General features: G+C 37.9%; 1 protein-coding gene across 2 annotated transcripts in view; it reads left to right on the top strand.

Moving 5' to 3' along the window:
• Nucleotides 1-20,148, top strand: part of GABBR2 (gamma-aminobutyric acid type B receptor subunit 2) — a 471,997-nt gene that overhangs the window by 87,970 nt on the left and 363,879 nt on the right. For both annotated transcript variants that reach the window (XM_032696868.1, XM_032696875.1), the window contains exon 2: nucleotides 18,149-18,286. In XM_032696868.1, the coding sequence (XP_032552759.1) occupies nucleotides 18,149-18,286 (138 nt within the window). The remainder of the gene's footprint in view (nucleotides 1-18,148; nucleotides 18,287-20,148) is intronic.

Genomic DNA, 20,148 nt, shown 5'->3' with positions numbered 1-20,148 from the left:
AGAAGCTTTAATTACAATAAGTTATAAATACCTTAAATGATTATAGTTTTTCAATATTTCATTTAAGTTATTACAAGGAATGTTACTGTCATTACTTTCACTGAGTTTTTGTAAACTCTAGCTTGCCAGGATTTATTCTGGGACCACAGCAAAAGGTGACACATCCTGGGTTTGTGGACTAATAAATATTGTCATATAGCATTTTTACTCACCTGTTGGAAGTTGCTGGGTGAACGTAAGTGTGTAAAAACAAAAGAAGATATCACTTGTTTGACTAAACTATGTCTAAAAGCTTTTTAGACATATTGAAATTCATTTAGTTAGAAAAATTACTGCATGCCAGTTTGACATTCGTACAAAGAAAACAACAGATGATACCAATTGTCCAACTATCCATAGCAATTTGTAAATAATACTCTTTATGGTTGCAGAGAACAAACCATGTTGAAAATGTAACTTAAAAAAGCAAAACAAAAATCAGTATTTCAAATAAAATCTCACATGAAAGCCAGAGATCATGCTGTTTGTATGTTAAAATTAACGTACCTTTCTTTCTCAAACATATATGTTCCTACTGCTGTCTTAAGTAAATGTTAGCCAAAATAATTTTCAGCTTTCCCATTACAAAATAATTCTTTTCAGTGATGGAAAGTTGTAATACAGACCTTAGGCTCAAAACCTTACAGTGTTATCTGCACAACTTCATTCAAAAAATGGGGTTTAAGAGCCTATTTTTTCAGCACTCATGGATGTTGCTTGAAATTTTGCAGACCTTATTGAATCAGTGCTGGAATTGCTGCTGGGTTAGCTAGAAATAATGCTGCATTGGAGGCTGCTGTGAATAGACCCATGTGAGGGTCTATTGTTGTTGTGAGGCTGATTTTGCCTTTCTTTCTTTGCTTCAGCTCTTGTGGCTACTTACTATTGGAATATCACAATTAATTTTTCTTGAAAAGTACCTTTGGGGATCATCTGGTCAACATCCTGCTCAAAGTAGGGCTGATCTTGAAGCTCTCTCAGGTTGCTCAGGGCATTTATCTGTTAGGTGTCGAAAATTTCCAAGGATGGAGATTTTCCAGGCTCTCCAGTAAAGCTTTTCTAGTCCTTGATCATTCAGCTTACCTTTTTACCTCTTAAGTCTAGTCAGAATTGCTCTTGCTGCAACTGGTGACTGTGACCTCTTGTTCTTTCATTGCGTGTCTGTGAGAAGAGTCTGTCTCCATCTGTATTCCCCCTGTTAGGGACTAGAAAGCTGCAATTAGAGACCTCGATAGCTTTCTCTTCCTAAGGCTGAAGGAGCCCAGCTTCTTCAGCTGTTTCTCATGCATCGTGTGCTCATCACCATTTTGATGTCTCTCCTTGGTTTCTCTCCTGTTTATCGTCCTTTATATCTGAAGGCTTAAAAGCGAGTGGGCTGCTTGAAACACAAACAACGATGACTAGAAGGGAATAGTCAGTCCAGTCAAAGCATTGGCTATGCTTTTGCTAGTGCAGAGCAGTCTGCAATTACACTCACTACTGCGTACCCATACTGCTGACCCATGGTCAACTTACTGTTCACTAGACTCCCACTTTCATGTCTGTGCTGCTTGGCCTCTCAGTTCCCAGACTGAACTTCTGCATGGGGGGGTCTTTGCTCCTACGTGTAAGACTTTGTATTTGCCTTGATGAAATTCATGAGGGTGCTGTGAACCTTTGGCTTGTCAAGGCCCCAGTGATGGGCAGTGCAGCTCTGCAGTGTGCAAACATAACAATTTGACTTGGCTGAGCTCAGGTAAATGAGTTATGAGCAAAGGACTTCAGTTTGCTGTTCCAGCAGCTTCTTTGAAGGAGAAAGGTGTGTCCTTTGGGGATCTATCAATGCGAAGTTTTGACCTCTGTCCTGTTCCATGTGGCCCGACAATTTGTGCGGTTGCCATGATGTTCCCTTTAGCTCATCCAGCTTCTGACTTTTTGTATTTTCCAAGAAGTTCATGAATCATTGATTAACTCTATAAGAAGCTAGCAAAGTGGGTAATATTAGCTTGGAAATCCTCAAGTAGTTAAATTAATGACATGTTTTGTGTTTGTACATCACCAAAATATTCAGAGATCGATGGCATCAAAGAGTTAACTGCCTTTAGATTCAAGTCTAAAAGGGTGGGTCAGACGAGCACTTGCTGGCGGGAGTTGGACTCACCATAACAAGAGGTTTACTGACTTTGACCTTTGTGTTTACAGCATTAGCTGATATTTAGAGTCTCATGTTTGTATCTCTTCTCAGCTTGAGGTAGTCCAGTCTTGCCATCCAGAAGAGTTTTTTTTAAGTGTCAGGCACATGATTGTCTAGACAAGATATATTTCCATTTTCCTGCTAAAGGTGTCCTGAAACTGTTTGAGTTGAATTAGAAGCATTCCTCTGTCTAGACCATCAGGGGGGAAAAAAGGTATCTTCTACTCAGGTCCTTGATGACTGGTTTTGTGTCTTATATTAAAAAGAAAAAAAAGTCATCCTACACAAAATAAACATTTTTCATTAAGTGGAAGAAATACCTTCTTGAAGACTTAACCCTAAATATTTTCTTAAAGTTTGAAGTCCCAGAATGAGTTATGTTAGTAGGGGTGCTTATAGAATTTCTGTGAGGTTTTAAATGGGGCTTATTTCCAAATAGAAGGCAATTAAATTATTTATAACAGATTAAAACTGTGCCAAGATCACTTCTGTTTTATTATTTCTGAATAGAAAGCAGTGCTGTTTGCATTTCTTTGAAGAAAGTGTGTCACTTTTAATGCAGATACTTGACAAAAAATGTGATTTTTTTTTTTAAAGGCGTTGTCTTTGTGCTGAACTAGTACTTCATATCAGCTTAATTTACACAGATCTTACATAACTTAGTGATATTGTTTTACATGCTTTGATTAAATGTTCAGCATCCTATCTGCTGAACACTAAGAATTTGTAATTAAGAACTTATCCAATATTTGCTGAAGATGAGAAAGTACAGGAACTAAAGCTGCTAAATATTTTTGAAAAGGCCAAACTAGACATTTCAAGGTGTGCGTGCAAATTTATTTGCAATAATAAATCATGCACTGGAAGGTAAATGCTTTGTACTCAGTGAGAAATATGAGGGCGACCAGTATAAGTTGCTCCTAATACACCTGGTAGAGCTAATACACAAACAAATTGAAAAATCACCAAAACAGGACTCTAAAGAGTCTCTCTTCTATTGCCAGGAGCTAGTCAAAAGAAGAACTAGTGTTTTGTTAGCTGCGAGCTAGTATGTTTTCCGTATGCTGTGGTATAGATCAGAAGTATGCAGCACTCAGAAGTTGATTATCAGTAGGCTATGTACTCAATATTAAGTACCAAAAAGCCTTTTGTTTGTTGACTTGAATGTTAAAATGTAAACTTGGGAAATAATTTCTCTGAGTAACACTGCAAATAACTCTTGTAGTTTAATTTTTCTAAATTTGTTTTCTATTGTAATCTCAATTAATTGATTATGTTCATATTTGTTTCTAAAGTTTATGGTTGAACACACACTGTTCACAGTTTATGAATAAAGAAAATTCACAGAAATGGTTACACCATAATGGAGAGAAAGCAGTGGACAAATTTTCTGTTTTCCTTCCCTTAGTAGAGTTTTGTTATCATAGTGAATTTAAAGTATGAGGAGTTCTGAAATCTGGAGGTGTGCTTGTTTTGTCATATCCACATCTAGCTGATATCTGGGGAAATACTCTAGTAAGCTGAGCTTAAAGAAGTGAATAAGCTTTTGTGGTTAGAGGAGACACATATAACACTTTCCTCCCACCCCCAACTCAGGCATGTTTTCATGCTAACACGCTGCATGCCACCCAAATCCATATTAATATTGTGCGTTTTGTGATTCGTGCATATCCCTGCCTTTCTCTCCTCTTCTTTGCTGTGGGTGAGTCTTCTATCTTCCAACTCATACAGTAGCTTAAACTACATTTTGAACATGCTGGAAGCAGGTACTCACTGACAGTCTCCCATCAGTTTGCATATAGCAGCGTAAGTAGGAGGCAGTGGGAGAAATTATCCCTTTTTTTTGCCGGTGGTTTTACTGTTGCTAGGGAATGCAAATTCCACTGTGCCCAAGGAACAACCTGCTCTGTGATCTCATGAACTGGCACCTGAGATGTTATTTTATCACTTCATGCTTCTTAGCTCAGCAAGTTGACTTGTACTCTGATGGAGCAATTGATGGGGTGGATTTGTTTTGGGGGTTTTTTTGTTTATTTCTTCACAGTAGGTGGGTTTTGTTTGTTTGTTTGCTTCTGGGTTCATTTTTCATGATTAGTAAGTGGAACTCTGCTAATAAATTGTCATATTCTTAAAGCCAAGTTGGGTGTTGGAAAAGAGTATGTCCTTTTGACTGCTGTATTGTCCTTCACCTTCAAATCATCCCAGTCAAATCAGAGCTGCAGGAAGACTTGTGACAACCCGCAACACTGTTGTCCTTGTCCTTCCTCTGTGCCTGCTTCTGCATGCACATGCTGACACACACACACGTGTACATACACATCCTGCTTTGCCAAAGTGGAAAAGGTGGTGTGAACTCTTCTCATCCATTTCAATGTGAGGTCAGCAGATTTATATTTGAACAACTGTAAATATTGGTTGTAATTTGTCAACTTGCTTTACCTGAAGTGAGAACTACTTGCATAAACTCTTCTCATTGGGCTACAGAAAGGTAGCAGCCAGGTGATGGTTTCTAACCACAGCTTAAGTAGAAAACGCTTTTCTTGGCTCTACTGCACCATCTGGTCTATGGCACAAGTGTTTTTGTATTTTATCAAAGCCTTGAGATCCTAGGCTTGCTAGTATGTGTTTCCAGTACTGGTTTTAAAATAGATGTTGTGCCTCTATTCTGCACCAACATTTTCCACAGCTGCCAATTTTTATGCAACTTCCAGTAGCCAAAAGAAAACCTATTTATATCTCTTTTTCTGCACCATGACTTTGTAGTAGAAGACTTAATGACAGAAATCCGTTTCCTACCCTTGAGACACTGAGAATTGCGTCAAGTAAAACATTTGAAATCTTGTAAGGTATTCAGAGCACTGGTTCATTTTGAGGATGGTTTCCTTGGACAAGGTCATTGTCAATTTCATGTTTCACCTGGTCAGGACTTGTACATTTCCCTTCAGTTTGTTGCCTAAAAAAAGTAGTGAGAAAAGTTTAACTCATTCACACCACTTCTTTTACCTTTCAGATGCCAGGGCAAAAATTAAAACTGATCCAGAGCTCTACAAAGTACTTTTTTTCACTTGGCAATGTAGTGTCAGCCATGCTTGACAAAATGATTAGAATCATTCTATTAGCATTTTATACCATGTCAGCCTGTTAAGATTTTGGGTGACAGTCAGTACATATTTGACAAAGGAATGTCAAGAATCTGCACTGTTCCCTGGGCAAGCTTAAAGCAATTTAGCTCTGTTGGAGTACATGGTGTAAGAGAAAGCAGACTGTCTTGAGGAACTTGATATTTGCATTATTTTTTAAATTTCTGGGCAACCTAAGACTGAATGAGTCTGTCAAAGTCATGGAGATGTTTAAGGCAGGGGGTTTTTTGTAGACAGATGGAAAAACTGATCTGTTTCTCTATCCAGTTACTGAAATAGTATGAGAATTTCCTACTATGAGTCATTTGGAGTTAAGTAGAGTTTAGTCAAGCCCTTTTTACTAGAGTTTAGGCAAGTCAAAATTCAGTTTACAAACCCGTGAATTCTACTCATGCATATGAGCTTTGCTTGGGGGATAGCAGTGCCTAGCAGAGCATTATGTGCCAAATTAATAGCAGCAGTCAGGGAAGTGTCAAATACAACCACAATGAAGGTAACTGGGCAAATGACAGAGGATTTGGTAGTTTGGAGCTTCTTTATGGTGTGTCAATGAGATTTCTGTAGAGCTTGGTTAACAGCCAGCAGGAATTACTCGTTCAGTGAGACATGTCTGAGGGAGTTCATACTGGGATTCATTATGGAGTATGGCATGCACAGAGAGAGAACAGTGTCTTCTGTGGCTCTTGATTCATCTTTGGTGGCGAGCAGGAAAGTAGCTGAAGAACAAATAAGTTTGTTGTGAGTGTCACAAGTATATACCACATTTAAGAAACGAAATGAGATAACTAAGGAAGAGAATTAGGGTGACCTAATTAGTCTAAGATGGACAGGCTAGCAGACCTTAGCTTCTAGTATGAACCTTATTTGCAGTTTCCAGACTTGCACTGAATGTATTTGCTTTTAAGCATCTGCATGGTTGATCTGGGGCTGACTGCAGGTTTGAGCTATGCACTCCATGGGCATTGTACCTGCCAGCTCTATTTCAATTTTTTTCCATGTCCTTTTTTTTTCTGGAGTATAAGGAGGGAACCCTCAAGGGTCAGTACATCAAGATGAGTAATCACAGAATATGCTGAACTGGAAGGAACCAACAAGGATCATCGAGTCCAACTCCTGGCCCTGCACAAGACTATTGCCAAGAGTCATAGCATGTTTCCAAGACTATTGTGCAAATGCTTCTTGAACTCTATCAGGTTTGGTGCTGTGACAACTTCCCTGGGGAGTCTGTTCCAGTGCCCAACCACCCTCTGGGTGAAGAACCTTTTCCTAACATCCAACCTAACCCTCCCCTAACACAATTTCAGGCCATTCCCTCAGATTCTGTCACTGGATATTACAGTGTCTACCCCTCCTCTTCCCCTCATGAGGAAGTTGTAACTGCAACAAGGTCTCCCGTCAGTCTCCTCTTCTCCAGGCTGAACAGGTCAAGTGAGGGAACTCAGCCACTCCTCATACGGCTTCCCTTCAAGGCCCTTCACCGTCTTTGTGGCCCTCCTTTGGATGATCTATAAGAGCTTAATATCTTTCTTATATTATGGTGCCCAAAACTGCACACAGTATTCAAGATGAAGCCACATCAGTGCAGAGTAGAGCGGGACAATCTCCTCCCTTGACCTTCTGGCGATGCTTTGCCTGATGCCCCTCAGGACAGGGTTGGCCCTCCTGGCAGCCAGGGCACTGCTGACTCATATTCAACTTGCTGTCAGCAAGGACCCCCAGGTCCCTTTCCATGGCACTGCTTTCCAGTGTCTCATTCCCCAGTCTGTACATATATCCAGGGTTGCATCGTCCCAGCTGCAGAATCTGGCACTTGCCCTTGTTGAACTTCATGTGATTGGTGATTACCTAGTCCTTTAATTTGTTGAGGTCTCTCTTCAGGGCCTCCCTGCCTTTGAGGGAGTCAATGGCTCCTCTGACTTTTGTGTCATCTGCAAACCTGCTTAGTATCCCTTCCAGTCCTGTGTCCAAGTAATTTATGAAGATGTTGAAGAGCACAGGACCCAAGATAGAACCCTGTGGAACCCCACTAGTGACAGGTCACCAGTCTCATGTTACTCCATCCACTATTACCCTCTGTACTCGACCCGTGAGCCAACTGCTCACCCACCCCATGATGTGTTTATCCAGCTGTGTGCTGGACATTTTGTCTGGAAGGATCCTGTGAGAGACAGTATCAAAAGCTTTACTGAAATCCAAAAAGATTACATCAACTCCCTTGATTAACTAGGTGGGTTATCTTCTCATAAAAGGAAATTAGGTTTGATAAACAGGTCAATACCTTGCTCTTGGCAAGCTTAATTAAGATTTTCTGTGGGTACTCTAAGGGGAAAGAGCACTAGTCATTCTGCTTGTAAAAATCCCATACTGTGCTGTTGAATACGAGTGGTGAGGATTTATTTGTCAGTCTGCTAACCTGTCTTGATCTTGTAAAGGAACAGCTGTTTGTTGATCATCTTGCAGTTTGCAGTGTGGAGGAAATATCTTACTTGTATAGCTTTAAAATTATTGAAATTTAATGTCCATGCATTAATGTGACAGGACCACGAGTCAGATAGTTCCACCATTTTATGTTTTTGAAGTGGTTCCTAATCTCTACCAGTTATTTTCCTGGAATATAAAACTCAGCTGGATCACAGTGAGCCTTTAAATAGGGAAAACACAAACTAAGTTGGGCAAGTTATTAAAGAAAAACTGTGAAGAAATACCTGTGATAAGCCTGTCTGCAGAGCTCGTGAAATTGGAAACCGTTTTAAACATGTTATTATTCCAATATCTCTCTGTACTTCCAGGGCTGTTCCTTTTCTTTCCTTTGCGTCTAACGTTCAACTTTGAGTCAGCTCCTCAGTGCAGATAAGCCCATGATTTTGAGGCGTTTTCATACCTGCCACCTGTGAAGCACTGCACCTACTTACACAGTGAATGTCATGCCATCTGTGTAGTCGTTGAAATAAAACTGTATTCTCTCTGTATTGTCTCTTTTGCCAGGTATTAATGGGGAAAAATTAATATAATATTTACTTGTGCTAATATGCACTCTATCCATTTCCAGCCTAAGAATTCCATAAAATGGTGAATTATTGTAATCTTGTGCTATGTTAATTTAAGTCAAATTAAAGCATACCATTAATTTAATTTGGCTTTTATGGGTTAATTTTAAAGGATTGTGCATTATTCCTCCTTAGATAAATTAGCTTAGCAAAGTTTTATTTGCTATAGACAAAGTTGAACTGTTTTACATTACAGAAATATTTTAATTAAAAAATTAGAGGTGTGCAATGAAGACTGTTACACCAGATCTTCTTGACCCTTGAGTTGAAAAAATTATATTTTGCTATTCTTAATTCATTAGGCCCTTTCTAAACTTCTACTTTGTCAGCTGTATTTTAATTCTGATCTGTATCTATGTTGAAATTCTTGTTGGGGAATTTTTAAAAAATATAAAAAATAAAATGAAAAAATTCAAACAATATTGCTTCAGAAAAAGTCATACTGAGAGCTACACGTAGCACTTAACACTCTTGATGTTGAACATTGACCTCTAAAGGAAAAGAGTTTCATCTTATTTTCCAAAATTGCCAGGTGCTTTCGGACCTTATATTAAAATTCAAATATATTCTCAAGGATGCTACAGACATCCTTGTGATAGCTTAAGAGATTGCCTCACATCTTCCAGGTAAGTGACTTTCAGAAGCTATAAGAACAATTCTGAAGGGCCTTGGAGTCATCTGTGCCTCATATCATCCCCGGTGAATGTTTATTTAGAAACATCTGCGGTTGTGCGCACTGAGAGACAGGCCCTGTTGCCTTATGACAGAGGCACACAAGGGAGACTTTATTTCGACATGATGCTCTTAACCGGGAAAATGCTGAAGAGCTCTTTTTCCATATCTCCTCACCCTTAGAATAATATTTTTATTTCATGTCGGAAAAGTATCAAGAAATATTTCTTTTTTTTTCCACCTGTTTTATAAAAATAAAGCCTGTTTCAGGAGCAAGCAGGTCATGGGAAAGAAACAATTCATACAGCAGGCTTCCCCCACAACTGATTCTTGCTGATTGCTGAGGGCCAAGTTATTTTTCAAAATATCGTTGCACTCCTACCTCGGTTTCAATTGCAGCTTGTTACTTGGGAATGGGATGCCAGGCATACTATCACGTGTGTCACTGTTACTTCAAATGTTTTGTAGTAGTACACTTCTATTTTCTTCCACCTACAAGAGCTTCTTGATTGTTATTTATAAACTTGGATTTTTTTCTCCTTCTGTACTCTCCTATTTCATTCCTTCCTTTTATTTCCTGCAAAGAGCACAGCTGCAATTAAAAGGAGTTACACATTTTTAGTATGTAATGATTTTCAGGGTACAGAAAAGACATGCTAACAGTTCGGAGATAGTACCCTTTCCTGCATCATGCGATTTTTCTTATTCCCAAAATGACCTGGGGAAAAACCCCCACTCTTATTAAAGCTGAGTATGTAGTCAATAGTAGACACAACAAAAGGAGAAAATTGCTAAAACTCTGCTTTTTAAAGGTAGTTCCAGAAAATTTATTTTACTAAACATAGAATGATGTACTTCTGTTTTAATTTTTGATTTATTTTGATTGTTCATGCCAAAAATCATATCTTTTGCAGTGCTTACACTCTAGATCTGAAAAAAGAAAAGCAAATATCATATTTAAATAACACATCTTTTTACTTCTGTGAATTCTCCCCTATATTCTTAAAAGCACAGAGAATGGAATGAAAGGAAATCTAAGTGAAATAGTCCAACACTGTGACTATGAAAATATGGGCTATTTACGCTAGTGTAATAATAAATGGTAATGAATAAAGGCAAGGAAAGAAAAGATGAGACAAGTACAAAATTGAAGAATTGACATTTGCGATTCTGTGTTGAGCCCAGCAATGTTATGTTCCTTATGTCGTCATTTTTTACTTGAGTTGCAGCTGACAAATGCTTTGTAAATCTATTTCAGCACATGTCTGAGAGGCAACAAAATAGTAAGTAGGTGGCAACAAGAAATTTAAGTGATAATGATCTTGAGGCTCAAGAGTCTGAAACAATTAGCACCTTTTGAGGTTACTTAAATGCAAAACCACAACTGATTTCCTAGGGGGGATTTAAAAAGTCTTTTGATGCAAATAAAGCCCAGAGATATTTTCCTGGATTGTTGAATAATTAAAATTAATTCTTTGTTTAGTAAGAAATCATTGTAATGTTGAACTTCTTGGTAAAAATTGGAATAGCTGGAGAAAACTGACCCAGCTTATTCTCAAAACCAGAATATGTTAATTGTTTTCTAAATATATTTGAATACATTATTTTCCCTGTGCTGTTCCTCTGGACTTTTATGCTTTTCCATAATTCCACTTATTTCCATAAAACATAATGGCAATGGAGTAGCACAGATTATGTTGGGAGGAAGAAGTGAACAAGGCATCGTCTCCCTGTTAATACCGAATGTACCAAAATATCTGACAGTTTTTGAGCACCAGGGGGTCAGAAAAAAACAATACAGTTCTAGGACTTAGTTTTTAGGTTTACATATTTATGCTATAAAACTCTGAATGTGAACATCTATATGCAGCTTTAAGGATACTTGGAAAAATTTCTAATTCAAGATGACCTTGTGTATGGGAACATCCATCTACTTCAATCAATGCTGCTAATTAGAAAACACCTGTAAAACTGTCTTGTGGAATATTTTATTGGATTGATGCAGAAGTGAATGACTATAACAAAATAGGCTGTATGTTGTAGGTGAGCAAATACAGTGTGGATGTTATAAAATCCCCTCTGGCCTAGGAATATTTGAATCAACACCAATTTGATTTTGGTAAGATGACAGTTCCAGCTGCAGAATAATCCAGCAAAACTCAATAATTTATACTGCGGGATCTGACTAATTGCTCATATTGCACAATAGGATCTCTCCAAGGCCCAAATGCTAGCTTTCCATTAGCAATTCACAGTGAGATATTAATGTTTTGAATTCCTGCTCACCATCTTACAGACAACCTGGCCAGTGTTACCTGAATTATGAATTTCATCACTGTGTAGCCCTAGAACAACTCCTGCATTTGATTAGTGGTTTAGCCAGAAAAAAGACAATGGATCTCTGCTTCATCATGGACCTCCATGGGCGGCGGGGGATAGCCTATCTCACCATGGGCTGCAGCACCTGGAGCACTTCCTACCCCTCCTTCTTCACTGACCTTGATGCCTGCAGGGCTGTTGCTCTCACATTTTTTTTCTTGTTCCTCTTTCACAGCTGCTGTGCAGTGGGTTTTTTTGCCTGTTCTTAAATATGTTATCACAGAATTTCATCAGCACCACTGATGGGCTTAGCTTTAGGCAGTGGCAGACCTGTTTTGGAGCTGGCCCGAACTGACTGCCAGTTCTGGAGGCAAAAATGTGGGGGCAACTCCTGGTATCTTCTCACGGAAGCCACCTCTGCTGCTCCCCTGTTACCAAAACCTTGCCACATTAACCCAATGGTTGTGTTATCGAAAGGGAGTGATCTTCATATCACAAATATGCAAAATATCTCTTGATGATCTTCCGAATTCCTGTGTGTTTAACAGTTATATATCAGGGTAAATCTTCAACTTTCTTTGAGGAAAGACTTCACCTTTCAAGCTGAATCCAAGTTTACTCTGAAAAGAGGAAGACAAATTGATCTCTGTTATTACTCTGTTATCTCTGCATATTTAGTTGGGGTGGAACCATAGACAGAGTTAGTTTTGATTACACAGGATTTATCTATTTGCTACATTCCAATTCCATTTCATATTGGAGTTCTTAAATTGGAATAATTCCGTGTAAATGTTATATTCTCCAAGAAATAGTAACAAGATGGAAACTATAAATCATATAATGAAAAAAACCAAAGTGTCTGAATGGAAAAAGTAAATATACTTCTCTTATAAGGAGAGACGGGAAATTTTTGTTTATCTTGCTGGGTGGACTTAGTTCCCAAACAGTGAACCAATAAGAAAGAAAATGTCATTGAGCAAGAGGCTGAGCCTTCACGAGGTGTTTAGACATTCTCGTAGGAAATGGGGTGTCAGAGGAGTGAGTGGTCACCCTTGCTGTGGGGTCAATGACTTAAGAGGCTGGTGACACCTGAGGCAGAATATAATCTGTTAAATGGGATGCCAAGCACCAGTACCTTAGTGGTAGCACTCTGTGAACTATTCCCTGTGCAGCAGGCAGAATCAGATTAAGAAACTGCTAGGTAAAATTTCAAAGTATGTCAAGAGCTGTCAAGGTGAGAGGGTTAATTTACTGGGAAATATTTCACTGAATAGATTAAGTCCTTCTCTGCTGTGTCCACACTTTCTAAAGCAAAACCAAATCTGATTGCTAGCAGTTAAAATTAAAAGATGATAGAGAAATCACATACAGCAGAGCCCACAGTTTGGGATGAGTTAACTTCAGTTTTAAGATACAGAAGTTTGATGTTGTTGGAGGATGTTGCTTTTGTTTTTCAAATGCAGAATATAGGAATGCCTATAGTGGTTCAGACCAGACTTGATGCAAGTGCTTGGCATCATCCTGAAACTGCTGATCAGCAGGAAAAGTCAAGTTTTTAATCCTACTTCCCTAGAACAGTGTCCTAGCCATCAACAAGCTGTGATTCAGGAGTTTCCTGAGAAAATTGCCATGTCTCTATTAGGAAGTTTTGAATTGGTTTTTGATCTACGATCTAGTCCCATTTATTTTCATGTATTTATGAACTTTTAACATTCATAGTAACACACCTCACACCTACTTTGCAAAGTGTGAAGAATTCTAGAACAAATGAAAGGTAGTGCTTTTTCTTTTTATGGATTATTATATTTGTGATTGTCAAAGTGGTGGTTCCAAGAGCAGTTGTACAAACTCATGGAAAGAAAATCCAGTTACAGCTCTTTAATGTAAAAATATGATTGCTGGCTTTGAAAGTACTTAAGTTTCAGATACTTGAAAACAGAGGTAACCTCAGGGGAAGCATGCCCTGCCCATAAAACAGGTAGAGGATGCTAACTTGGTTGACCTTTGTTGTAGTTCAGAGTAGTTGTCTGTATGTTTTTCAACAAATGGTCTGTATTTACTGATGACTTTAAGGAAGTCAGTGAAAATGAAATTAAAATATTTGTTGGTGCTCCTTATTTCTTAGCTCCTTTCGAGCTGATGATGTAACACAGAGTTCCTGAGCAAGATTTTGCAGAGGATAGGAATAAAGCTTTGTATATCTCTTCTCTCTGTTTAAAGAAGTCTCTTTATATATTTATGAGCACTTGCTTCTCTGTCCAGTGATATTCACAGCAGAGTGCTGCTGAAAAATCTCATATCACTTGATAAAGTTGGATATTTTATTATGCAGACGACAGCAGTTTGTTATTCCTACTCACCGTAAAGGATGTCTGATATCAATTGTCAGTAGCTCAATAGATACTTGTTCCTCAGGTTTACTTCTACTCAGAAAATGTCAAGTTGTGCCAGAATATAGCTAACTGAGAAACAGCTTGGCATAGCTATCCAACAGCTAGAAATCTAAACATAGCTATCCAACAGCTAGAAATCTAAACATAATCGTGCATCTGACCACTGTATTCATCCCTATAGTTCTTATTACTGTGCTACTCTAACAAGAACAGCTAAATTATGAGTAACTTTATGTATAGAAGCCATACCCATTTCCGTTCTGTGCACCAAGGATTTGCACTGTTTTGTGCTTAGGTCCATGAGGGTTTCAGTGCATACCCTGGTGTCTCAGTGTCTGCCAGACAGCCTTCCTGGGAGCCAACAACCCTCACCGATCAGTCCTGCTGGTTCTCCTGGCTTCAGTGATGAGTGGCTTCACATGGGACACCCTTTCTCTCAGCTTCAGAGGGCCTTTGGGTACAGTGGAGAAGGTCTCTTGTGTATTCAGCTGCTGTACTCTTCTCTACAGAAATGTTTTTCGTCCTTGTGCACCCGTAATGCCTCAGGCTGTCCTTCCTCCCTGTGCATTTGGATCCTTTTCTCGGTGGAGGATTATAGTTTTATTTGTCAGCCTCTCCTCTGAAGAGGATTCAGGAAGGTTAATACCTCAATCCCCAAACTTATTTAACTCCTCTCCCATGCAGCAGTTCATCTGGCTATTTTCTTAATTAAAATAGGTGGTTCTGTTTCCTTGGAAATGAGAACTATGCACACTTTGTCAGATACCAGCTGTGATATTAAACTGACTTTGACGGAACAAGACGCAGGACACTTCACACACCTTTGATTGGTGATTTGCTAGTATTTTTCCTTGTGAATTTTCCATATAATCTGTAGCAAGTGAATGTGTTAAGAAATACACTTAACGTAATTATTTCTTTAATATGTATGTTTGCTATTTATAAGTTTCTTATTTCAGGCTTTTGACCGAGACTGAGCACAGCAATTAATGTGTTTGGGGTAGGTAGTTCTCAGCTCCTTCCCCTGAAGAAAATTGGGACATGTATCAAAATACATGTATTTGGAATTCTAGTTACAATAAAACTACATTTCCTCAATAAGAAAGGTATTGCAACTATCCTCAGTGTTTCAGTGAGTCAACTTCAGTGGCACTGCATAGCTGTCTAGTTTTGTACAGAGATCAAAATTGAGCTGGTTGCACTTCAGCTCGGAGAAATAGACATGTTGATGACAATTTAGATGAAAGAGCAAAACTAGGTAGCAAAAGGGGTGTTGGCTCCTTCAGATCATATCTTTCATCATATAAGCTTGTGACTTTTTACAAGGGATTCTTTCTTCTTCATTGCTTTTAGTCAATTAAAGCCAGTCAGCTTCTCATCATCCACATGTGGCCAGGACTTTCTAACCTCTGTGTTTTAATGCGGATTTTAGTAATTGGATTGCTGCATAGCATTCTTCCTGAACCTGTTTGGAGTCCCTTGGTGACAGCAACTCAAGAACTCGTTTGGTGGTTATACGATGGGAATTTCATTGACTGTTGTCTTTCAACAGTGTTGCCCTCATTTAGGGTTACATATGTAGGTTTTGGCAATAGAAGGCCGTGAGCAGCAATGGTGCTGCTTGGGATTTCTTAAAAACTCACCTTGTTCAGAGGGCTTCAGGAGCTCACTAAGGATACATTCCTCAGACTAGAGGCAGGAAGAAACCTTTTCTACTACTTGTCTGTCTGGCTTGGTAAGGCTATTATTTTGGTCTGAATGTTTATTTTGTAATGCTTGTGACAGACTGTTCTGTTGCTTGCAGGGAAGAATGCTATACACAATGTATGTTGTGAAATGTGACATTAAACAAATGTGAAAGTCTGCTTTCTCCCATCTTTCTCATTTTTCCTTTCATATCTGTCCAGTTGTGGCCAGCCACAGTGTTAAGTTCTTATTCTTTGTCTCTGAGACATACTTTGGACTATTGGGATGGTTTTGCTCAAGGAGTAGATAGAGTATAGTGTAATTATTCATGGTGGCATAAAAGACAGAGAGATAAGACTATTCAGGAGGAAAGTACAAAAGTGAGAACATGGTAGGCTTTTAACTGAATCATATTGAAGAGAAGCCCGGGTGTTATTGTATGTACTTTTGATTGATCAGTAATATATTTCAGCAGAGTAAACCTTTCACTTTGGGAGAGATGAATAAAGATTTTGGCATACCTTCCCAAGAGAACTGCTCTGTGATTAAAAAAGGGGTTTTGTCATGCAAGTATCTTCATGAACAGGTAAAAATCAAATAAAAAAAACCTTATAATAATAGCAATTCTGGACCTCCCAGTGAGTCAACCTACTGGGACCCGTAATTGCATAAGTTCACTGCAGTGAGAAATATTTCGTAGGCAAGTAATAGTTAAAAATACATCAGTGCTTTGTGATGCAAAGGTGAATTTCAGTTTGAATTTGACTTCAGATAACATACCATAGGTCTTTATCATTTAGAATGCAGAATTTTATTTCTCCATAACTTTTCACGTACATAGTCTTTCATGGGCTACAGATTCTGAGTGTTATTTTACATTAACATCATCTTTATTTAATATGTGACTTGTATTCTTCCTGAACTGCTCCTCAGTGAGACATCTGAAATGTGACAATGCAAAAAAAAAAAATTATATTAACTGGTTTTAAGTTGCTATGAAAACAAGTTCAACAATCTCTGCTACTGCACCTTCAAATGATACAGTGGATGAGGGCAAAAACTTGGCTAAATGCCACTTAAGTTCAGACATTTGAAGCTCTAGTGTCTTTGGCTGCTTATAAAAGTCAGGATTTAGTTGAGCCTTCTGGTTGCACTTGGAATAAACTGGTCTTTAGGGAGTGGAGGAGTAAGAATGGAGGACACTGCTTCTTCCAATAATCACACTCTTAATTCCATCAGAATGTGAGCTTGCCACCAGTCCATCAAACTGATAGGGAATAATCTACCATACTGAAGTGGTTTGAGTTTTTTTTTGCATTAAGAAGGAAGGCCTTGTTCTATATTATGCAATTTAAAAAGGTCTATGTCTTAAAAATCTGTATCCTTTTGAATAAGTGGGAGCAATAATTCTATTCTTGCAGACAGAATGCAAATAGAGTAATTTTTCATTTCACATATTAATTCAGTAAGGAGATTAATATAAGCTTCCAAACTTCTTAGTCAAAATCTTTTTTCTCTCCACAGACTGCAATACAATTACTACTTGGATGCTGATAGTTAATGAATTGTTTTATTGAATTGTGATAATTAAATATGGGAGGCTGGTGTATGATATTTCTTATAAAGAGTATATTTGTGCAAGACTTTGTAGAGAAAGCAAAAATGGGCAGAAAATTTTTGATTCAAAAAGAGAGATAAGGAAGTGGCTGCTAATGGAGCAGTGGCAACTGCCATTATAGCCTGTTGGCACTTCTGACTTCCAGTATGGTTTGGAATCAAATTCTTAACTTCAGGCAAATAATTTATTAATACTTTGTTGCAAGCTCAGGAGTAAAGCTGTGACTGCATGGGTTATTATGAATGATTGATACTACTCCATTCATGGATTGATGTATCTTTTGCAATACTGACTAGCATCAGCCCTTGTTTCTTAATTTTGAATCCTGGTCTCAGTTTATGTAAAATTCTTTACACCTGAAATAAAGATCAAACTAATTATCAGAGAAGCCCAGAACAGGTCAGGTTAGAAGGACCTCACAATGTCATTTAGCCCCACTTTCTGCTCAAAGCAGTGTGAGTTATGAGAGCAGAACAATTAATTCTTAGCAGATTCTTAAAAGAATACTGTTTTGTTACCTTTTGAAGACTTTGTGTTATCCTTCTAAGTAATAATCTCTTCATTATATATTTTTGCACAAAATGCTGGGGTTGGACTTCAAGGAGAGGTTACTTAAGAGCTTTCATTACAGAGAGAACTTTTTTTACAGAGACCAGCAGTATTGTCCAACTTTCTTCCAACTACGGAAGTCCTGCTGGCAATCTGGTATTACATTCCGAATTTTACTTTTGGAAATGGTAACTCTCAATGTAGAAAAGGTTTCAGTCAACCTTTTTTGCTAGACCTTTTTTATTATTTGTCAAATAGTGGTATCGAAATTCTGGTTTTATACAATGTAAGGAGGGGGTTTGCTGTTCTTTCACTGCAACACACTAGGAGTCTGGAAGCGAATACTCTAATTCTTCATGTTTAGGTTTTCAGATGTTATATACTGTACAATTTTTATATCTATGCAACTCCTGACTCTTTTTTCCTGCCTAACTCCCCAATAGTTTATTTCTTAGTTAATTATTTTAGGTATGACATTAAATATTGACTCTTTTTTTTCTTTTTTTTCCCAGTGCGACAATGCAAAAGGACTCAAAGCCTTCTATGATGCAATAAAATATGGACCTAATCATCTGATGGTTTTTGGTGGTGTATGTGCAACAGTTACTTCTATCATTGCTGAATCTCTAAAGGGGTGGAATTTGGTTCAGGTAAGGCATGGAATGGAATATATTCAAATGTTAACTATCTTGTATCTCTGAATTTTTTTTTTTTGAAATATAGAAAGTTAGGTTTGACGCTTTTCTAGCTTCTCATTTTGTATAATTAGTATGTCTCAGTTCCGAAGGCCAATGAAATTAAGTGTAAAGAAGAATAGTTACTTCTATATAGTACTGGATTTTAAGGCTTGGCATTGTACTCAAAATGCATGTGAGTATGGGGCAGCAGTCACCTGTCTCAGTAGGTTAATTAAATAAAATTAATGTATCTCAAAAAGCAACCCAAATGAAATCAAGTTCAGTCATGGTAGGCGGGTGGATCTAGGACTTTTGAAAATATGAAACAGCTCCTCAGGCCTCAAATTATGGTACTTCTGGGTATTTACTCTGCCTCTACTCAGTTATAATGCAATAATTCCTACTGACTTTAAAACTGTTGGAAGTGCATAAATTCTAAGTAGTAACTGGATTCATGTCTCAGTATGTAGCTCACAAAGCACATTTATTCCCAGCTGTTCTTCTTCCTGACTTTCTCAAAGGTCAAGTTTGTGGAAAGGTTCCCTCTTCTGAGGAATCAGAATTTATTAATACTAATCTTTAAAATGCAGATGATAACAGCATGATTTTCATTTATTCAATCATCTGTCTAGTGTTAATTTTCGGACTGATGGCTGTTCACATAGCCATCCAGTTTTGCTTTTCTCATGTGGAAATACTGTGGCTTTCTACTCAACATTCATATTACCCAAAGATAAGTTTGTATATTTTTTTATTAAAAAAACCCCAAATTATTCTATAGCAAAATAAAAAAATAATAATATATAAAAATTACCTGAGGTTACAGCTACAAACAGGCTCCTCTTTTCCACCTGGAATACTTACTGTGAGTAGTGCAGAAAGAACAAATGAGGCATAATTAAGTTTGTGAAGAAGATGATGATCAGAGTACAAATGGGAAAATCTTAGGAGGATAATTAAAGTAGCTTGTTAACTGAGTTTACAATGCTTGTCAGATCAGATCTTTTTTTCTGATGCTTCAGGATTTTTTTTCTGATGTGAAAAACATCAGTTCTACTGTGGAAACAAAATAATAGTGTGTCTCTGGGGAGAATGGAGAAAAAACAGAAAGCCTGACACTATCCTTTAACACTTTCTCTTGAAAATGGCCTAGTTCATGACCTATAATGAAGTATGTGGCTGGAACTCTTGTTTCTTTTTATGTTGTCACATGGAACTTCCATATGATGTAGGATGTTTTAAATAGCTGAATTTCATTGTGCTAAAAATCTTTTCATTTGCATTCAAGTTCTGCCTGATAAAATCTGAAAATCAATTTGTTCATGAAGTTGCTCAGACTAGAGGGAAGGGTGATTAGAAAGCTTTTAAATGTCTGAACTTCTCAATATATGTGTTAAAATATAGAATGATATGATGCATTGCTGCCAGAGAGCATTTATTTCTTTGTATTTAGCCATTATGATTGTGACTATGTCTTAAACATTATTTATGATATCAGTCCATCAAAGGGATTCTTTACTTCTTGGGTTTAGTATCCTGTGGGCACTAGATAAATCCTTGCATGGCAAAACTGCACTTTGTGTCAGGTTTTTAGATATTGATTGACTGGATGATGAAAAAAACACAAATAACAGCATGGCTGGGAAGTGTGGCAAGGCTTAGTGGATGGTATAGCAGCAACAGTCTAAATACTGCTTGTGAAAGTGTTGTGTCGTGGTGACAAGGGTTTGTGTATCTGCAAATCAGCAGATGTAGCATGTATAAGATAGTCGGGAGAACAGTACAAATCTTTTGACTCCTCAGGATACACTGACATAAGTGTCTCTGATTAAAAG

This window comes from Chiroxiphia lanceolata, chromosome 1, assembly GCF_009829145.1.
Source record: "Chiroxiphia lanceolata isolate bChiLan1 chromosome 1, bChiLan1.pri, whole genome shotgun sequence".
NCBI classification, from domain to species: domain Eukaryota; kingdom Metazoa; phylum Chordata; class Aves; order Passeriformes; family Pipridae; genus Chiroxiphia; species Chiroxiphia lanceolata.
The sequence above is the reverse complement of the archived record's forward strand: the minus strand, read 5'-3'. Positions and strand labels throughout refer to the sequence as shown.